This window comes from Arachis ipaensis, chromosome B1, assembly GCF_059453495.1.
Source record: "Arachis ipaensis isolate K30076 ecotype BB chromosome B1, ASM5945349v1, whole genome shotgun sequence".
Taxonomy (NCBI): Eukaryota; Viridiplantae; Streptophyta; class Magnoliopsida; order Fabales; family Fabaceae; genus Arachis; species Arachis ipaensis.
The window spans coordinates 77425132-77447199 of NC_142436.1; the positions used below are offsets into that span (position 1 = coordinate 77425132).

At 31.9% G+C, this 22068-nt stretch overlaps 4 protein-coding genes and 2 pseudogenes across 5 annotated transcripts; 3 read left to right on the plus strand and 3 right to left on the minus strand.

Moving 5' to 3' along the window:
• The first annotated feature begins 652 nt into the window (after positions 1 to 652).
• LOC148577108 (disease resistance protein RPP13-like) lies at positions 653 to 3121 on the plus strand. The gene has a single exon (XM_088503340.1). The coding sequence runs from the start codon at positions 653 to 655 to the stop codon at positions 3119 to 3121; it is 2469 nt and encodes an 822-aa protein (XP_088359466.1).
• A 106-nt stretch (positions 3122 to 3227) lies between these two features.
• Positions 3228 to 4908, minus strand: LOC148577109 (aquaporin TIP1-3 pseudogene; annotated as a pseudogene).
• A 1696-nt stretch (positions 4909 to 6604) lies between these two features.
• On the plus strand, positions 6605 to 9163 carry LOC148577110 (putative disease resistance RPP13-like protein 3). The gene has a single exon (XM_088499342.1). It carries the CDS (start codon positions 6605 to 6607, stop codon positions 9161 to 9163), a length of 2559 nt encoding a protein of 852 aa, XP_088355468.1.
• Positions 9164 to 9648: 485 nt separating this feature from the next.
• On the minus strand, positions 9649 to 9984 carry LOC148577111 (aquaporin TIP1-3 pseudogene; annotated as a pseudogene).
• Positions 9985 to 10726: 742 nt separating this feature from the next.
• LOC148577112 (disease resistance protein RPP13-like) lies at positions 10727 to 20057 on the plus strand. The gene is made up of 4 exons (XM_088501480.1): positions 10727 to 10854; positions 13028 to 13099; positions 16709 to 16803; positions 17523 to 20057. The coding sequence occupies exon 4, from the start codon at positions 17943 to 17945 to the stop codon at positions 20037 to 20039; it is 2097 nt and encodes a 698-aa protein (XP_088357606.1). The 5' UTR covers positions 10727 to 10854; positions 13028 to 13099; positions 16709 to 16803; positions 17523 to 17942; the 3' UTR covers positions 20040 to 20057.
• Positions 20058 to 20501: 444 nt separating this feature from the next.
• On the minus strand, positions 20502 to 21973 carry LOC148577113 (aquaporin TIP1-3-like). 2 transcript variants are annotated; one of them, XM_088501482.1, is made up of 3 exons: positions 21841 to 21973; positions 21250 to 21497; positions 20502 to 20873 (listed from the first exon to the last, which is right to left on the minus strand). In XM_088501482.1, exons 1-3 carry the CDS (start codon positions 21971 to 21973, stop codon positions 20502 to 20504), a joined length of 753 nt encoding a protein of 250 aa, XP_088357608.1. The 2 variants fall into 2 exon arrangements, with proteins under 2 accessions (XP_088357608.1, XP_088357607.1); XM_088501481.1 differs by having other exon boundaries at positions 20502 to 20863; positions 21231 to 21497.
• Positions 21974 to 22068: the final 95 nt, after the last annotated feature.

The window sequence follows — 22068 nt, forward strand, 5'->3', positions numbered from 1 at the left end:
CTTTCAAGAACTATTTTAATTATAAATAACTTTTTTACATGTCAAGTGACATATCAACCAATCATCTCGTGACACGTGGCATTAACCCACCACGTCATCATCCAACTGACGGAAGGACTAACGCGACCAAGTCGTGTATCTTTCAGGACGATTTCGATTAATTTTGTCTTTCGAAAACCAAAATAAAGATCAGGTATCTTTTAGGGACGATTTTGACTATTAACTCTTATAAAAAAAGGTTAATATTAACTAAATAAATTCTAAAAAATACAAAAGAGTTCATACGTGCTAATTTATTCTCTTGATAAGAATTATCATTATTTTTAAAAAATTTAAACTGAATTTTATTATAAAAACAAGATAAAAGACTCAAACAAGTGAACATCAATGTAGCACAATTGTAATTTTAAAATTTCTCAATTCTCAACTAAAGAGTTCTTCACAAGAAAAAAATGATAGTGTCTATCTTTCTGATTTCATATAATATACCATAAATTTAATAACATTATTAAATGTTCTGTGATGCATGTCAAGTAAGAAAAATGAAATTTAACCCAGCATATATATGTTTGTTTCTATCTCATGGATGATCTTGCTTTTGCGCTTGCTTAACACTCAAAATATCTTTTTAATTTCTCCATAGGACTGCAAAATGGTGGACAGTGTTGTTAGCTTTGCTTTGGACAACTTGTCGCGGTTGCTTGTTAGTGAAGTGACGTTACTATCGGGTGTGAAGGATCAAGTCAGGTCCCTATGCGATGAACTGAAGTTTATGGACATTTTCATCAAGAATTCTGAGGGAAAACGCAACGATCCATTGGTGAAAGAAGTGGTGAACCAGATCAAAGATGCAGCATATCAAGCTGAAGACGTGGTAGACACCTATGTCGTTAATGCCAATAAACAAAGAAGCAGAAATATGTTGAGCAAGTGCTTCCACAGCAAAGGCCATGTGATGATGCTCCATGAGGTGAATGATCAGATCACCACCATCAAGAGAAGAATCGATGAGATCTATCAAAACAAGTCCAAATATGGCATTCAACAAGATGATTTTGAAAGTCATGCGGGAAACAAAGAATTTGCAGAAGACTCGTTGATTGCGAGAAGGAGGGATGTGGAAGAAGAGGAGGTAGTAGGTCTGGTGTATGATTCCGATGAGGTGATTAGCCAACTTGAGGGAGGAGATTCGAGTCATAGAGTTGTTTGCATAACAGGCATGGGTGGTTTGGGAAAGACCACTCTTGCTCGAAAGATCTACAACAACGACAAGATCAAGAGCATGTTCCCGTGTTGTGTGTGGTGTTTTGTGTCCTACAATTACAGAGCTCAAGAATTATTAATGAGTCTTTTGAAGCTTTTGAATTTACCTGCAGAGGAGTATAAAGATTTAACTGATCAAGCAAAAATGAAAAGAAAGGTCAGAGAACGCATGAGTGGAAAGAAATACCTGGTAGTCCTAGATGACATCTGGGAAACTCAAGTGTGGAATGATTTGCAAGGAGCCTTTCCCGATGACAACAATGGTAGCAGAATATTGATAACCACACGTGTGAAGGATATTTCTCACTATACAAGAGCAACCTTTACTTACGAACTTCCATTTCTTAATGAAAGTCAAAGTTGGGAACTGTTCTGTAAAAAGGTGTTTTGCAAAGAAAAATGTCCTCACGAACTTGAAGTTCTTGGTAGAGAAATGGCTAAAGCCTGTAAAGGTTTGCCACTTGCCATCGTTGTGTTGGCAGGTATGGTTGCCAAAAAAGAGAGGTCACCAAGAGAATGGCTTAAAATCAAGAATCATGTTTCTTGGTATCTTGCTCAGGAGGAAGAATATCGAATTGTGACCAATATTCTGAAGCTTAGCTATGATGACCTTCCCCAAGCATTAAAGCCATGCTTTCTTTATTTGGGAGTGTATCCTGAAGATTATGAAATCCATGTGAGAAGATTGTGTCAACTGTGGATAGCTGAAGGGTTCATTCAGAAAAAAGAAGTTGGACCATCAAATTCACCAGAAGTAGAAGATATTGCTGACATGTATTTAGATAAGCTGGTGGAACGGAGCTTGGTGCAAGTGGCAAGTAGGAGGACTGATGGGGGTGTGAAGACATGTCGAGTCCATGATCTTCTTCGTGACCTATGCATTTCAGAGAGTAGGGAAAATAAATTTATGGAAGTGTGCACAAATTTGGATGCTATCAAGTGTAATTCTCGTAGGATGTCTCTCCAGTATAGAGGAGAACTGAGGCTAACCGAAGATAACCAATCATCTGCACGCTCTCTGCTTCTGTTTGGTGAAAGCACTTTCTGGGAGAATGAATCAGAAGGGTGGAAACAGATGTGGAATGGCTTCAAGTTGGCTCGTGTATTGGACATGAACCAAGTGAGGCTATGTTTATCACCTCGTGGATTGACGACATTGATCCATCTAAGGTTTTTGAAAGTTACAGCATCTTCTAGAAGAATTGGAGATGATGTTTTAGCTTCTATATGCAACCTTTGGAATCTAGAAACGCTATACTTATGGATTCAAGAGTCTATTACTCTACCAAACAAAATATGGAAACTCAAGTCACTCAGGCATATATACGTATGTTTAGCGCCAGCATCAATGTCAAGGATGAAAATCGGAGAAACAAAGGTGGAGAATCTTCAAACACTGCATGCAATCTTTCTTAATGCAAGAACAGCAAGCGTCCTAAACAAGGGCATGTTCCCCAACTTGACCAAATTAACTTTGTTTGGGGCGATAGAGCTGCCAGAAAAAGAATTCTTAGAGAACAGTTTGCAGTGCCTAAACAAACTCCGAACGCTAAAGCTACTTGGCATCGCGAAGCTTCCATTAGATCCGAATGCGTATCCTACAAGTCTTACCAAGATTACCATATCCTTTGCTCAGCTGGATGCAAGAATGATAAAGACCCTGGGACAGCTAGCCAACCTGCAAATCTTGAAACTCGTTGACGGAACCATAGATGGCGATGTTAATTGCGTAGCTGGTGACTTCCCACAGCTTCAAGTACTACATGTGAGGGACGTTCAACTGGATGGCAGGTGGAAAGTCGAGGAAGGAGCAATGCCTCAGATTCGATATTGCAACCCCCCTCACATCCTTGACTAAGAGTGATGAGGTTATATTCATCATCAACATTCGACCTTTGTTTTTTTTGTGTCTCTTTCCTTGGATATGTAGTTTCATTAAGATGTTCTGTGTTTAATTTGTTGGTTCATTGTAAAATAATTATGCGAGGAGTTGCTTTAATGTTTTTGTGTGTACTACTACTCCAAGCTTGACTCACTGATTTCAAGAGGAGAGTCTTGACTATGAAAGTGGAGTGAAATGAATTGTAATTATTCATGAGGTGTTGATTGTTGCGATTCAAATGCATTTCATACTGAATTTGAATATCTTTTTTCCAAGGGGTGAAATCCAAAAGGAGACTACTATTATTTGCAATAGCTGCTAAGACAACATTGTCCTTAGCAAAATGAAATTGAAACTCGTTTAAGGTATTTGAATGGATGAAGCTCCTTACAACTAGTTAAAAATTCAGCAAAAATACCAATGATATCAGTAGTATAATGTCTATTAAGTAGTGCTTTAGGTTCTCCACCTTCTAGAAAGCAAGCTGGTCTCTAATGCAGGCTCATAGCATAAAATTAACTATGTGGCTCAAAATTTAATTTGGTAAATTGTTGAACATATCATCATCAACATTGTTCTCTTCCCTGGAATAATCTGATGTTTCAGAAACTTAGGCTTAAAGAAAAAGGCACAGCACATGTTGATAGGGTCTTAACTGAGTAAAATATTGTGTACAAATATAAATATAAATTGGAATGAAAGAAAGATTGCTAAGTTGATAAAGCACATCCACATTCACAAAGTAAAAGGTTTCCTTGTTAATCTCTATTACATCAAAATAGAACCTAAAACTACAATTTTATTCACTACTCATTATGTAAATACAAAGAAAAGAATTGTTTCCCCTAGTAGTCACTGCTTGAAAGGGGTTCCTGACCATCATCACCAATGAAGGGGCCAATTGATATGATTAGGGGGGAAAAAGTGATTGGTAAGGACAATTTTGATTTCTGCTTTCGGTTTCTCAAACAATAGGGCTTCAAGATAGTATATATCTCTTAAACTAGATATGTCATACACATAAAATATGAATGCAGAAGTATTATATGATTACTAGTATCAGATACTATTATAAAAGGAGTTCATCACCAATTTTAAAGTATTTGTGCATGATAGATGAACATGAATGATTGGTTATTACCATTCCTCCAGTAGCAGACCTGAGATGAATGCAAGCAAGAACCGAACCAAGCAACTGTGCAAACCAATACAAAATGCTCCTCAAAAGGGTTATGTTTCCTCCAATGAAGGCACCAAAAGTAACAGCAGGGTTCACATGGTCACCAGAAATGTTTGCACCAACAGAGACAGCCACAATAAGACCAAATGCATGGGACAATGATGCAGCTATCAGACCAGATGGTATTGCTGGTCCATTGTTTGTAAGTTTATCTGCCAAAAAGTAACCATAATGTTACTTTTTTCACATTTTCACTAGTATCCTAAAATTCTCAAACTACCTTGTCTTTTCTAATTATTAGCCTTAAATGTGGACTAGATTCTGGTTATAATTGATTGAACCTTAGTGTGTAAGAGTATTACATTAATAGTGTATAAAATTGAACTATAAAGTATAAATTATTCTAAACTAATCTTAAAAAGGGGGTTGTATAGACTATAGAGTGGATACTATAAGCCATGCCAGAGACTTCACCAGCAAAAACAAAAATAAGCAATGAGAAGAATTCTGCAAATGCTGCTCTAATTGCATCAGGCTGAGCAGCCTCTCCAGGAGACCCAATTGCAATTCTTTGGACTGCCATCAATTCACTAATCACAACCAAATTATTGTGCTTATTTACTTTATTTATTTATTTATATATGGTTTGGTTGACAAGTGAGGAAAAGAAAGGTGTGAGATTTTTGTTTGCTCTTTAAATACAAAAACTAAGGGCCAAAGAAATGGTCAGTAAGACTATGATGTATTATGAAAGCATGGAGCCTACAATGACTATGAGACTGAGGTGGTTCATAGAGACACTTATAATTGACTTGGTCATAGTGTTTCCATGTTTTGTGGCTGTGATGAAGAATCAAAGTTATCACAGATAGATTAGAAAGGTATCATTTTTATTTTCATTTGGGGGGTGTATCCTGAAGATTATGAAATTCCTGTGAGAACATTGTGCCAACTGTGGATAGTTGAAGGGTTCATTCAGGGAAAAAAAAGTTGGAACATCAAATTCACCTGAACTAGAAAATATTGCTGACTTGTATTTAGATAAGCTTGTAGAACGAAGTTTGGTGCAAGTGGCAAATAGGAGGTGTGATAGTGGTGTCAAAACATGTAGAGTCCATGATCTTCTCCGCGATCTCTGCATTTCTGAAAGTAGAGAAAATAAGTTTATGGAAGTGTGCACCGAGTTGGATACTAATAAGTGCAATGCCTGTAGAATGTCTCTCCAGTATCGCGGACAATTCTTGCCAACCAAACACAACAAGTTGCATGCACGCTCTGTTCCGTTTTGGTGAAGAGACTTATTGGAATACTAAATCAAACGGGTGGAAAGCTATAATTAAAAACAAATAAATAAACCTATAATAATTTATAATTAAAAACTCGAAAAGTGTAATGAATACGGTGCCGAAAAAATGGTGTTTATCTACTAAAAAAAGGATAAAAGTTAATTTTTAATTTAAAAGATATAAAAATAAATTATTTTTTAGAGGATGTACTAACAATTTATTATTTTTTCTTTTATTTATTTTTAATTCCACTTATAAAATTAAAGGTGAGAATCACACTAAATTCTGTCAAGTGTTAAAAAAACTGATCTATATATAATAGCTAGGCATATAAGAACGAACAAGTCTTCACGCAGAACACTTCCAACCTCCATCATCGGTGAACCACAACTCCATTTTCTGAAATCTGACAAAATAAAGGTGATGTCTAAATCTAGCTTCTACGTGTTGTAATTATTAAATTACTCTTTCACCTTAATCTATGACAATAATAAAGAAGTTTTGTGATCCACAAATTCAACCCAATAAAATACATAAATTCAGTTACAATTTTAGTATTTATTATTTTATCTTATCTTATCTTTATCTTATTTTTATTTATTCTTATCTCATCTTTATTTGTTTTTATCTTTCATCGACCAATGCTTTATATATATTTAGTTTTACATTTATAATTTACAACTCAATCAATTCAATCAATCAAAAAATATAAAGTACAATATTTTTTATCTTTTTTTTATTCTTTCATAATTTTATCACTGATCTAGTATTCTAGTAGTGTACGTACGTATGTATTGCTCTCATAATGCATGAAAAATATAATACATTGTGTTGAATAGATGCGATTAGCTATAGTGGTAGATCAGATCAGATTATATATATGTGTATGTATTTATGTTATGTGTTTCCGTTGCATCAATATCATAATTCCCTACCTCATGTATGACCTTCAGTTCATGCTTAACACTAAAAATTCCTTTTTCTTGTAGGAAGATGGGGGACAGTGTTGTTACTATTGCCTTGGAGAACTTGTCAGGGCTGCTTGCTAATGAATTGATATCACTTTCGGGAGTGAACGATCAAATCAGGTACCTATGCAAACAACTGGAGTTCATGAACGTTTTCATGAAGAGTACAAAGGGAATGCGCGACAATGAGTCTGTGAGAGAAGTAGTGAACAAGATCAGAGATGTGGCACACAAAGCTGAAGACATGGTAGATACTTATGTTGTCAATGCTAACAAGCAAAGAGGCAGAAACATGTTGGTGAAGTACTTCTTCCACCGAAAAAACCATGTGATTATGCTTCCTGAGGTGAATGACAAGTTTGAAGCCATCTTGAGCAGTATCCTTGAGATCCGTGAAAAGATCAATGAAAACATGTTTATATATGGCATTCAACAAAGAAACAAAGAATTTGCAAAAGACTCATTGATTGCGAGGAGGAGGGATGTGGAAGAAGAGGAGGTAGTAGGCATGGTGCGTGACTCCGATGAGGTGATTAGACAACTCGAGGGAGGAGATTTGAGTCGTGAAGTTGTTTGCATATTAGGCATGGGTGGTTTGGGAAAGACCACTCTTGCTCGAAAGATCTACAACAACGACAAGATCAAGAGCATGTTCCCGTATTGTGTGTGGGGTTTTGTGTCAAATTATTACAGCGCTCAAGAGCTGTTAATGAGCATTTTGAAGCTTTTGGATCTACCAGAAGAGGAGTACAAATATTTAACCAATCCAGAGCAAATGAAAAGAAAAATCAGAGAATCCATGAGTGGAAAGAAATACCTGGTAGTCCTAGACGATATCTGGTATACTCAAGTGTGGGACGAGTTGCATGAAGCTTTTCCTCATGACAACAATGGTAGTAGAATATTGATAACCACCCGTATGGAGAATATTTCTCGCTATACAAATGCAACCTTTACTTACAGACTCTCATTCCTCGATGAAACTCAAAGTTGGGAACTGTTCTGTTACAAGGTGTTTGGCAAAGCAGGATGTCCTCTAGAACTTGAACCTGCTGGAAAAAAAATGGCTAAAGCCTGTAAAGGTTTGCCACTTGCCATTGTTGTGTTTACAGGTATGGTTGCAAAAAAAGAGAGGTCACTTAGAGAATGGAATAGAATCCAGAATCATATTTCTTGGTATCATGCTCACGAGGACTATCGAATTGTGACCGATATTCTGAAGCTTAGCTATGATTCCCTTCCTCGAACATTGAAGCCATGCTTTCTTTATTTGGGAGTGTATCCTGAAGATTATGAAATACCAGCGAGAACATTGTGTCAACTGTGGATATCTGAAGGTTTCATTCAGGCAACAGAAGCTGGACCATCAAATTCACAAGAAGTAGAAGATATCGCCGACATGTATTTAGATAATCTTGTGGAACGGAGCCTGGTGCAAGTGGCAAGTAAGAGGAGTGATGAGGGTGTGAAGACATGTAGAGTCCATCCTCTTCTTCGCGAGATTTGCATTTCCGAGAGCAAAGAAAACAAATTTATGGAAGTATGCGAGGAGTTGGATGCCAATAGAAGCGATTCCCGTAGAGTGTCTCTCCAGTATAAAGGAGAATGCTTACCAACCACAGGTGACAAATGGCTTGCACGCTCTCTACTCTTTTTTGGTGAAGAGACTCGTTGGGAACGTGAATCACAAGGGTGGAAACAGATAAGGAATGGCTTCAACTTGGCTCGTGTATTGGACATGAACCAAGTGGTGCTAGGTTTATCACCTCGTGGTTTGAAGACATTGATCCATCTAAGGTTTTTGAAAGTTACAGCATCTTCTAGAAGAATTGGAAATGATGTTTTAGCTTCTCTATGCAACCTTTCAAGTCTAGAAACGCTATACTTATGGCTTAGAGACGAAGTTACTCTACCAAACAAAATATGGAAGCTCAAGTCACTCAGGCATGTGTATTTAAACTTTGATAATATCATATTAAGAGAATGGACTCGAAAAGAATCAATGCCGAGGATAATCAGACAAAGGGCGAAGAGATTACAAATATGGTCTAAAGGAGCATCAATGTCGGAGATGAAAATTGGAGAAACAAAGGTGGAGAATCTTCAAACACTGAATAACATCTATCTTAATGCAAGAACAGCAAGCGTCCTAAACAAGGGCATGTTCCCCAACTTGACAAAATTAACTTTGCGTAGAGAGCCGACAAAGCTGCTAGAGCCAGAAAAAGAATACTTAGAGAACAGTTTGATGTGCCTAAACAAACTCCGAAGGCTAAAGCTACTTTGCATCGCGAAGCTTCCATTAGATCCGAATGCGTATCCTATAAGTCTTACCAAGATTACCATAGGATACTTTGGTAAACTGGATGCAGGAATAATAAAGACCCTGGGACAGCTAGCCAACCTGCGAACCTTGAAACTCGTTGGCGGAAGCATAAATGGCGATGTTAATTGCGTAGCTGGTGACTTCCCACAGCTTCAGGTACTACATCTGAGTGACGTTCAACTGGCTGGCAGGTGGAAAGTAGAAGAAGGAGCAATGCCTCATATTCGATATTGCATTAACCCTCACATCCATGACTAAGAGTGATGAAGTTATATCTCATCAACATTCGACCTTTGTTTTTCTTTGTGTCTTGATTACCGTTTAATATATCTTTCCTTGGATATGTAGTTTCATTACGATGTTGTGTGTTTAATTTATTGGTTCATTGTAAAATAATTATGCGGATATTGAGGAGTTGCTTTAATGTTTTTGTGGAGTTGCTTGATCTTTAGATTCCTTTAACTGCCAGGTAAGGCAGCCCAAGTTTAATTTTTGTGTGCTTTTCTTCTGTGTTTATTATATTTGATTGTCAGACTACAGGGTATTAAGTTTCATTTGCATTTTGTTACAATGACGAATATTGTGTACAAATATAAATATAAATTGGAATAAAAGAAAGATTGCTAAGTTGATAAAGCACATCCACATTCACAAAGTAAAAGGTTTCCTTGTTAATCTCTATTACATCAAAATAGTACCTAAAACTACAATTTTATTCACTACTCATTATGTAAATACAAAGACTAACATAAAGAAAAGAATTGTTTCCCCTGGTAGTCACTGCTTGAAAGGGGTTCCTGACCATCATCACCAATGAAGATATTATCATACATATTGGCAGCAATGGCACCACCAATGAAGGGGCCAACCCAATACAGCCAATGATGAGTCCATGACCAATTAACAACAGCAGGACCAAATGACGCTGCTGGATTCATTGATGCACCATCAAATGCACCACCTACTAAGATGTTTGCACCCACAACGTATCCAATTGCAATTGGGGCTACAATCCCCACATTTCCTTTCTTTGGATCCACACCTGTGCCATAAACTGTGTACACTAACCCAAATATCATCACTATTTCAAACACTAATGCATTCCATACTGACACACCAGAGGATAATGAGAAACCTGTTGTTTTCTGCAATGTCCTAATCAGAGTCTTAGTATATTGCTTGTTGCACAAGTAAGAGTCTTTGTATTGAAAATATGAATGTAACAAGAGAATGTTTTTAGTGAAAGGAGTTATTTAATGTTAGGGAGACAAATATCTTTCTTTCTTCCACAAATATCTCATGGCAAGAATTAATGCTAAGGAGACAGAGAAAAAAAAAAAACCAAAACTTATTTAATATTCATTAATTCAAGTTTTCACTAATTTTGATTAATTTTTTTTGTTACCAAATATTTTTGTTTATATATATTGTATTGAACTTTTGTCTATAAAGATGACTCTATATAAGATACAATAATATATTACTCACCTCCATCATCATCAACCAAACTAATTAAGATAATAAGATGGTTAACTAACTTTTGAGAATTGAAGCTTTGGTTTTTTAGATTTAAATTAATTCCTTTCTTGTATGTGTTAACCACCATTAGTAGATATTAATTATTGCTACCCCATTTTATTATTAGGCAATGGCTTTAGTTTGATACTTAGCTTGGTTCCATGTATACTTGCACAAACGTTGTGATGACGGCAAGAATAGATGCTTGTGACAAACACATAGATACACGGATTTGCTAATTATGATTACTTAAGGCACCTTAATTAATTATGGCATTCATTTAGAGATCATGGTCCATGCATGGTAACCTTTCCATTTCACAGTTGCTAATTGCTGTGCCTGGTGCTTCCCAATCACCCACTCACTACTATTTCAACTTCTCCACATAGCAAAGAAATTTATCAAACCATATTGAATGAATAATATTTAAGGTACACTCTTTCAACTTTAGGGTGTTTGCTCTATAATTTCTTACATAGCATAGCATAGCATGCATGAATTGAAGTGCCTAATTTATTTGTTGTTGCAAACTTATAATACTTGTTAAGTAGGAGCTCTCTTGAGAAAGGAACATCTTTCCAAATCAACGTAAGTTGTGTGTTATTGAAATAAACTACTGGTCAATTTAGTTAGAGTAATACTAAAGACATAAAATTATTTTATTTAACTTAATATATGTAACTTCATGCATGTAATATCTATTAAATTGGCTTTTAAAATTATACTTTTGTTTCAATTTGATTTTCAAAGCTTCGACAATTTGATTTCCTAATTTAGTATTTGTGACCCACGTTGGTTTCTGGCTTTATTTTTGTCACAGAACTATCAACATCATACTGACGGACAATTATCTGCTAAATTTTCTAACAGCTATTTGAAATAGTAATTAAATTTTTTTTTACCTCAATTTTCTTTCCACAAAACATTTAAAACCCTCCGTTTCTATTTCAACACGTCGTTAACAGTTCTATACCGAAAATATGATCAAGAACTAATTTGAGTCATTAATATCCAGTTAAAAGATTAAATTGTGTAAATTGAAATTTTGAGAATCGGATTAAAGCACATGTATATTTTCAAAGATCAATTTAAGTATTATCTTAATATATTACTCAATTATTTGAAGGATAATTAAATTAAAGAATAAAAAATAAAATAAATAATAATTAAGAAATACAAAATAAAATAACTAACTTTAAATTATTTTGGGTTGATTATTTTCTATTCACTCCTAAACATTTAATTATGTTTGTTTTACTCTATAGTTCCACCTCCTAATTTTCATGAATGCTCTGCCTTTCTTCTATTTCGTATTTATATTAAATGACATATTACTATTTCTAAATTATTATTTTATACTTGTTATTGAAAAATATTATAAATGATTACAATTAATTTATTATCCACATAACTTTTTTATGATTATATCTACCATATATAAACATATTATTAACATAGATTGTGTAATGTTTATTTTTATTTTCTTCTCAAAATAAGATAATAAAATAGTACATTAAGTCAGTTATTTACTACTTAAAGAGACGTATTTTTAAGATTAAATTTTAAACAAATATTTGATATCATTCATAGTGTGCCATAAACACAACGAGTTGATGAAATTGCGAAGAGCAATTACTAACTATTCGTTGAAGATAGTTTGGTGTTTCAACCGTAATGAAATATTAACAATATTAAGTAAATAAAAAAATAGTATTGTATGTTAATTATAGCAAAATTTTCTTTATATTCTTAGTGAGAAAATTAAAATCATTATTAATTATTTTATGAAATCTGTCGCACTTTGGCTGGGAAATTATTTTTCTGTGCTGATGAATTAGACTAGACATCTTTTCAATTTTGCAGAGCCGGAAAAGAAAAAAAAAAAGTGAATGATAACTAATTGGGAGATAAAGACGCTTAAAACGTTTTTTTTTGTAAAGATGTTTTTTAGTAATTAACATTCAATACATATAATCGATTAAATCGTGTTGTTTTTATTAAAATTAGATCAGATAAATTAATTTGGCCGAAAAATCGGTAAACCAAATCTTAAACCGATCTAAATTAATTTTTTTTAATAGAAAATGACTACAATAACTTTATTATAGAAAATGACTAAAATACTTCTATTATATATATTTTTTTAAAATTTGAGAATCCTAATAAATTCTAATTCTATGACACAGCGCAGCGCAGAGAAAAGAAAAGAATTAGTATTTAGAGTTCTTAATATATATATATATATATATATATATAATAATAATAATAATAATAATAATAATAATAAGAATAAGAGTATTTTAATTATTTTTTATAATAGATATATTATAGTAATTTTTATAAAAAAATTAATTTAGATCAGTTCAAGGTGTAGTTCACTAATTTTTTAGCCAAATTAATTTATCTAATTTAATTTTAACAAAAATAATACGATTTAATTAATTACATATATTAAATTTTAATTACTAAAAAATATTTTAAAAAAAAGACGTTTTAAACGTGGTTCCTAACTTTAAATAACTTAATGATATTGTGATGTACACCTCATATAGAAATTAAAGTACGAATTTGTTATTTATCTTTTGAACATGTTATATATGGCAGATAAACGATATATACATCAGCTATTTGGGGTTGGCTACAAATTATGCTTGCATCTTCTTATCAATAATTCAGGTAATTATTATTATTATTATTATTATTATTATTATTATTATTATTATTTGAGATTTTGAGAAAATATTTGATGAGATAATGTTGTTACATGAGCTAATCACTTATCAGATAATTAGTTCTTTAGTTAGTTAGCCAATTAGCATTTGTAAATAATTAGTTAGAAGCTGACGTGGTAAGTTAGTTATTGTGCTGAGTGGGAGTTGGCTAGTTTACTGGTTTTAGTAGTTAGTTATAGCAAGTGCTATTTATAGCAAAATGTGATGTTATATATCATTTATTCTTGTAGTAACTATAAATTTCTCGCTTTAACGATCATAAAACACATTATGATGAGTTAATGTTATTGTCTCCTAGAAAAATGTCACTCAGATAAAGACGCTTAAAATATATTTTTTTAAAGATGTTTTCATGTTATATTTTAATTAGTTTTTGTATAATTTATTTGGTGTTCTTCAACACATATTATTAAATTTCTCAAAAGATTTTCTTTCCAAAAATAATAAAAAGTACTTAATTTAGACTAAAACCAAAAAGGTAATAAATTAACTATTAATTTTTTTTAAAAGATTATTTACATAAAAAATATATCACATTCATCAAAAAAAAAAAAATATATATATATATATATATATATATAACAAGCTCTTAAAATTTTTATAAATAAAAAAATAATTAATTTATATTCGTACAATATATAAAATAATTACTATATTATTATTATATTATATATTAAGATTCACTCATTTAAATTTTATTTTAATATAAGCATTAGAAATAAATAAATTTTTTATAACAAAATGTAGTGTAACAAAATATATATAATATTAATTAGTTCTTAAAAAATTCTAAAAAAATAGTTTCTTTCATTTTAGTAAAATAACTATTTATTAAAGTAGACAAATTAATTATTTTCTTCTTATATACAGTTTTTTTAAAACATAAAAGTAATTAATTAGGACATTGGTTAAGATAATTAAAGTCACTATTTCATTAAATTTTTAATTTAAAGAAAAATCCTAGTTAATTTTGGTATAGAAATTTCGAATTTGAAAACATTGATAAAATTATGTTGAATTTTGATTTATTTTATTCTCATTTAAATTAATCGCTACATAAGTTAAAGTTCTGTTTTGAAGTTATATTCGAGCTTTAATCTGATTTTTAAAGTTTCAATTTACTTAGTTTGATTTTTTAACTTAGGTACCCGTGACTCATATTAGGGTTTTAAGTGTTTAGTTGAAAAAAATAAGGTAAAAAAAATTTTAATTGTCACATCAAACAGTCGCTAGAATGTATAATGTAACAGTCGTTAGTCCATCTCAGCATGTCGTTAACGATTTTGTGATATAGTGATAAAAATAAGATTAGAAACCAATGTGAGTCATAACTATTAAGTTGGGAGACTAAATTGAGTAAATCGAAATTTTTGAAATTAGATCGAAGCATAGTTGTTAGAACCAAACCAGTGATCGAACCGGTCAAGCTACTGGTTTACTGGTCTATTGGTTCAACCGATAAATCATTGGTTGAACCGATAAAATCGGTCTCACGTAAATATAAAATAGTTAAAAACTTAAAATTAAAATTTAAAATATATATCTTCACTAACATTTTATGAAGAATCAAGTCTCAACTTCTAAAATAACTAATATAAAAAAATCATAAAATTTTAATACTACAATAGTATCTTATTTTGACACAATAAAAAAATAATTAATTCACAAAACCTATCATCTAACTATAATATCAGTAGATTTTAACACTAACATCAAAACAAATAACCTTAATCACAATACTAACAATAAAATAGATCAAGTAAATTAATAAATTTTTAGTGAAATTTATATTTATATTAATAATGGTATATAATTAAAATATAATTAATTTTAAAAATAGAAAAAACAAAAATTAAATTAAATTAGATATTTATGTATACTATATAATTAAAATATAATACTTATTATTATTATTATTATTATTATTATTATTATTATTATTATTATTATTATGTACATTAAAAAATAACAGGCCAAATTATTGTCATAACATAATAGAAGTATGGATGTTTATTATTCTTCTCTAATGGAGGAAATAAAATTCTTTTCAATAGTTTATTTGACGTTTAGTAGAATAAAAATAAATTTTATTAGAATAAATTTTAGTACGAGTTTAATATTTTTATTCATCATAAAATATTTATAGAATTCCTCATAGATAAATTTTGGAAAAAAAAACATGATTTTTAATTTTATTTTTAAATAAACTTTATTTTTAATTTTAAAATAAATTTTAATTTTAATTTTTAATAATATTAATTTTTTATCGTATATAATTATTCAATTATTTTTTAATCATATATAAATAAATTACTCTTAATAAGTTTTTTTGTGTTATTCAATTATCTTTTTTAAAAAATAATTAAACTTTTCACAACAAAAATAATAAAAAAAATTATGAACGAAAAAAATTAACTCTCCTGATACTTTTTTGTATTTTTATTTATATTTTAATTATAAACATAAATATAATTTAATTATATTATTTATGAATGTGACTATAGATGTAGATAAAATTTAGTTATATTACTTATATATAGTTTTATTGTATTGTATTGCTTATAAAGTTAGATTATAATTATGACAATAGAATTGTTTTTGTATTTTTATATGTGTGACTAATTGGTGGTGTTAAAACATTACTCTTAATTATAAATAAGGTTTATAATTTAAAAAATTAAAGACTCAATTAAAAAGATACGAAAAAAATGATGTTAAAATATTCTAACTCTTTAAAATAAAAATATTTGAAATTCAATTAAAAATTATTTAAAATTTAAACTCAATAAAAATTTATATTCAATGTGTTTTGTATTAAATATATTTAATAACCTATTATATCATATTAGTTGAAATTAATTTTTATAATGTTAATTTTTTAATAACACTTTATTAGAAAAATAATCTTTTCAGAATTTTTTAAAAATTAATTAATATTATATATATTTTGTTACATTACATCTTGTTATGAAAAATTCATTTATTTCTAATACTTACATTAAAAATAAAAATAAAATTTAAATTAGTAAATTTTAATCTATAATATAATAATAATATAGTAATTATTTTATATATTATACGAATAAAAATTAATTATTGTTTTATTTATAAAAAATTTAAGAGCTTGTTATATATATATATATATATATATTTATGAATGTGATATATTTTTTATGTAAATAATCTTTTAAAAAAAATCTAATAGTTAATCTATTATCTTTTTTGTTTTAGTCTAAATTAAATATTTTTTATTATTTTTGGAAAGAAAATCTTTTGAGGAATTTAATAATATGTGATGAGGAACACCGAATAAATTATATAGAAACGAATTAAAACATAACATAAAAACATCTTTAAAAAAAGACGTTTTAGGCGTCTTTATCTGAGTGGCCTCCCTCTTAGAATATGTCAAATAATAATTTTCTTAGCGTAAATTTTTAGTCACAGTAATTATTTAAACGAAAGATCACTCATCACTTAACGCATATGAATGAGATTTTAAATTAGGAGAATATATTCTTATTTAATTTTTTTTTTAATTTGTTCTGCTTAGGTTGTACCTACCACCTAACTGGAATTTAAATACAACATCACCTGTTGAAGTTCATTTAAGATTTTGTATGCGGATCCTCATCAATAATAATCTAGGTGAGAGATACATTTACTTGTCCTCTTGTATTTTCTTTGTATGACTGATAATGCACATTCTCCTTATATATATATATGTTAATAATATTATTGTTATATAATTATATTTTAAATAAGCCATATTATTACGGATTTTAAATAAGATATCTAAATAAAAGTTTAAATATGCGAATATATGTGTTGAAAGTTACTTAGATTTGGTCATTTTTTATCTTATAATTTTTATGTTCTTAACTCTTAGCTTTGTCCAATTATAATTTTTTTTTAACATTTTTCGTCAATAAAATAGGTATTACTTGCTCTAAAACAGTTGTTGTATAGTTTTTTTTGGTTGTTTTGTCCTTAATTTAAAGAATAAATATGTTTAATTTACTCAAATATTTAGTTTTAAGAAAAAAAAGATCACCGTGTCTATTTTCCTTTTTAATTTGATATAATATGCTATTAATTTCATAGTATTATTGTCTAATCCTTTCCTAAATGTTTTCTCATCATCTTATTTAATTTGTTTTTATAATTTTATGCATGCCAAGTAAGAAAAAGAAATTGAATGAGATTGATTATTGATTATTGATTATAGTTGACCCAACATATATATTTGTTTCTATCTAGTATTTCATATTGATAGAATTTATATTTATTTTATTTTTTTATTCTCTTGGATGATCTTGCTTTCTTGCTTTCACGGACTCAACAATATCTCTTAAATTTTCTCGTAGAATCACAAAATGGATAATGTTGTAACCTTTGTTCTGGACAACTTGTTGCGGTTGCTTGTTAGTGAAGTAACATTGCTTTCGGGCGTGAAGGATCAAATCAGGTCTCTATGTGATGAACTGATGTTCATGAACATTTTCATCAAGAGTTCTGAGGAAAAGCGCGGTGATCCGGTGGTGAGAGAAGTGGTGAAACAGATCAGAGATGTTGCATACGAAGCTGAAGACGTGGTAGACACCTATGTTGTCAATGTCAACAAGCAAGGAAGCAGAAACATGTTGAGCAAGTGCTTCCACAGTAAAGACCATGTGATGATGCTCCATGAGGTGAATGATCAGATTACTACCATCAAGAGAAGGATCGATGAGATCTATCAAAATAAGTCCAAATACGGCATCCAATAAGGTGATTTTGAAAGTCATATGGGAAACAAAGAACTTGCAGAAGATTCATTGATTGCGAGAAGGAGGGATGTGGAAGAAGAGGAGGTAGTAGGCTTGGTGCATGACTCCAATGAGGTGATTAGCCAACTTGAAAGAGGAGATTGGAGTCGTAGAGTTGTTTGCATATTAGGCATGGGTGGATTGGGAAAGACCACTCTTGCTCGAAAGATCTACAACGGCGACAAGATCAAGAGCATGTTTCGCTGTTGTGTATGGGGTTTTGTGTCCAACGACTACAGAGCGCAAGAATTATTAATGAGTCTTTTGAAGCTTTTGGATTTACCTGCAGAGGAGTACAAAGATTTAACCGATCAAGCAAAAATGAAAAGAAAGGTCAGAGAACGCATGAGTGGAAAGAAATACCTGGTAGTTTTAGATGACATCTGGAATACTCAAGTGTGGGATGATTTGCAAGGAGCCTTTCCTGATGACAACAATGGTAGCAGAATATTGATAACCACACGTGTGAAGGATATTTCTCACTATACAAGAGCAACCTTTACTTACGAACTTCCATTTCTCAATGAAAGTCAAAGTTGGGAACTGTTCTGTAAGAAGGTGTTTTGCAAAGAAAAATGTCCTCATGAACTTGAACCTCTTGGCAGAGAAATGACTAAAGCCTGTAAAGGTTTGCCACTTGCCATCATTGTGTTAGCAGGTATGGTTGCCAAAAAAGAGAGATCACCAAGAGAATGGATTAAAATCAATAATCATGTTTCTTGGTATCTTGCTCAGGAGGAAGAATATCGAATTGTGACTAATATTTTGAAGCTTAGCTATGATGACCTTCCCCAAGCATTAAAGCCATGCTTTCTTTATTTGGGAGTGTATCCTGAAGATTATGAAATCCATGTGAGAAGATTGTGTCAACTGTGGATAGCTGAAGGGTTCATTCAGAAAAAAGAAGTTGGACCATCAAATTCACCAGAAGTAGAAGATATTGCTGACATGTATTTAGATAAGCTGGTGGAACGGAGCTTGGTGCAAGTGGCAAGTAGGAGGACTGATGGGGGTGTGAAGACATGTCGAGTCCATGATCTTCTTCGTGACCTATGCATTTCAGAGAGTAGGGAAAATAAATTTATGGAAGTGTGCACAAATTTGGATGCTATCAAGTGTAATTCTCGTAGGATGTCTCTCCAGTATAGAGGAGAACTGAGGCTAACCGAAGATAACCAATCATCTGCACGCTCTCTGCTTCTGTTTGGTGAAAGCACTTTCTGGGAGAATGAATCAGAAGGGTGGAAACAGATAAAGAAAGGCTTCAAGTTGGCTCGTGTATTGGACATGAACAGAGTGGTGCTATGTTTATCACCTCGTGGATTGAAGACATTGATCCATCTAAGGTTTTTGAAAGTCAGAGCATCTTCTGTAAGAATTGGAAATGATGTTTTAGCTTCTCTATGCAACCTTTCGAATCTAGAAACCCTATACTTAGGGATTGAAAAGCCTATTACTCTACCAAACAAAATATGGAAGCTCAAGTCACTCAGGCATGTGTATTTAGACATTGATGTTTACGTATTAACAGAAAAATTGTCTGTAGGAGCATCAATATCGAGGATGAAAATTGGAGAAACAAAGGTGAAGAATCTTCAAACACTGCGTAGCATCTATCTTAATGCAAGAACAGCAAGCGTCCTAAGCAAGGGCATGTTCCCCAACTTGACAAAATTAACTTTGTGTCGAGAGGTGACAGAGCTGCCAGAGCCACCAGAAAAAGAATTGTTAGAGAACAGTTTGCGGTGCCTAAACAAACTCCGAACGCTAAAGCTACTTGGCATTGCGAAGCTTCCATTAGATCGGGATGCGTATCCTACAAGTCTTACCAAGATTACCATAGGATACTTTCCTCCACTGGATGCAAGAATGATAAAGACCCTGGGACAGCTAGCCAACCTGCGAACCTTGAAACTCTTTCGCGGAGGCATAATTGGCGATGTTAATTGCGTAGCTGGTGACTTCCCACAGCTTCAAGTACTACATCTGACTGACGTTCAACAATATGGTAGATGGAAGGTAGACGGAGGAGCAATGCCTCAGATTCGATATTGCAACGACCCTCGCATCCTTTGACCTTTGTTTTTCTGTGTGTCTTGACTCCCGTTTAATATCATTCCTTGGATATGTAGTTTCATTACGATGTTGTTTGTTTAATTTGTTGGTTCATTGTAAAATAATTATGCGGATATTGAGGAGTTGCTTTAATGTTTTTGTGTGTACTACTACTAATGTTATTGCTTGATATTTAGATTCCATCAACAGCCAGGTAAGAAAGCCCAAGTTTAATTTTTGTGTGCTTTTCTTCTGTGTTTATTTTATTTGATTGTCGGACTACAGGGTATTAAGTTTCATTTGCATTTTGTCACAACGAGGAATATTGTGTACAAATATAAATATAAATTGGAATGAAAGAAAGATTGCTAAGTTGATAAAGCACATCCACATTCACAAAGTAAAAGGTTTCCTTGTTAATCTCTGTTACATCAATTTTATTCACTACTCATTATGTAAATACAAAGAAAAGAATTGTTTCCCCTAGTAGTCACTGCTTGAAAGGGGTTCCTGACCATCACCAATGAAGATATTATCATACATAATGGCAGCAATGGCAGCACCAATGGAGGGGCCAACCCAATACACCCAATGATGAGTCCATGACCAATTAACAACAGCAGGACCAAATGACACTGCTGGATTCATTAATGCACCATCAAATGCATCACCTACTAAGATGTTTGCACCCACAATGAATCCAATTGCAATTGGGGCTACAATTCCCACATTTCCTTTCTTTGGATCCACTGCTGTGCCATAAACTGTGTACACTAACCCAAATGTCATCACTATTTCAAACACCAATGCATTCCATTCTGACACACTAGAGGATAATGAGAAACCTGTTGTTTCCTGCAATGTCCTAATCAGTGTCTTAGTATATTGCTTGTTGCACAAGTAAGAGTCTTTGTATTGAAAATATGAGTGTAACAAGAGAATGTTTCTAGTGAAAGGAGTTGTTTAAACAATAGCAAAAGATACAAGATTAAGCATATATCATAAGTATTCAAGATTTAAATTGCTAATGTCACATGATCACTTAAAAAAATTGTCTGATTTTATACTCTATTCTTAATCACTGATGTAGAAACCATTATTATAATGATATGAGCATAGAAAAGTGATTGGTAAGGACAGTTTTGATTTCTATCTTCAGTTTTTCAAATGATAGAACTTCAAATTTGAAGTATTTGTGCATGATAGATGAACATGAATGATTGGTTATTACCATTCCTCCAGCAGCAAACTTGAGAAGAATGCAAGCAAGAACTGAACCAAGCAACTGTGCAATCCAATACAAAATGCTCCTCAAAAGGGTTATGTTTCCTCCAATGAAGTTACCAAAAGTAACAGGGTTCACATGGTCACCAGAAACGTTTGCACCAACAGAGACAGCCGCAATAAGACCAAATGCATGGGACAATGATGCAGCTACCAGGCCAGATGGTGTTGCTGGTCCATTGTTTGTTAGTTTATCTGCCAAAAAGTAACCAAAATGTTACTTATTTCACATTTTCACTAGAATCCTAAAATTCTTAAACTACTTTGCCTTTTCTAATAATTAGCCTTAAATGTGGACTAGATTCTGGTTATAATTGATTGAACCTTAGTGTGTAAGATTATTACATTAATAGTGTATAAAATTGAACTATAAAGTATAAATTATTCTAAACTATTCTTTTAACTATCTATTATAAGAAATAATTGTCAAATATAACTTTTCTTTTTCACTTAACTTCATTTGTTGATGACCCTTTCAGTGCATCTAAATTAATCTAAACATTTGTAAACTAAAAAGAGGGTTGTCTAGAGTGTATCCTATAAGCCATGCCAGAGCCATCACCAGCAAAAACAAAAATAAGCAATGAGAAGAATTCTGCAAATGCTGCTCTAATTGCATCAGGCTGAGCAGCCTCTCCAGGAGACCCAATTGCAATTCTTTGGACTGCCATCAATTCACTAATCACAACCAAATTAGTGTACTTATTTATTTATTTATATATGGTTTGGTTGAAAAGTGAGGAAAAGAAAGGTGTGAGATCTTTGT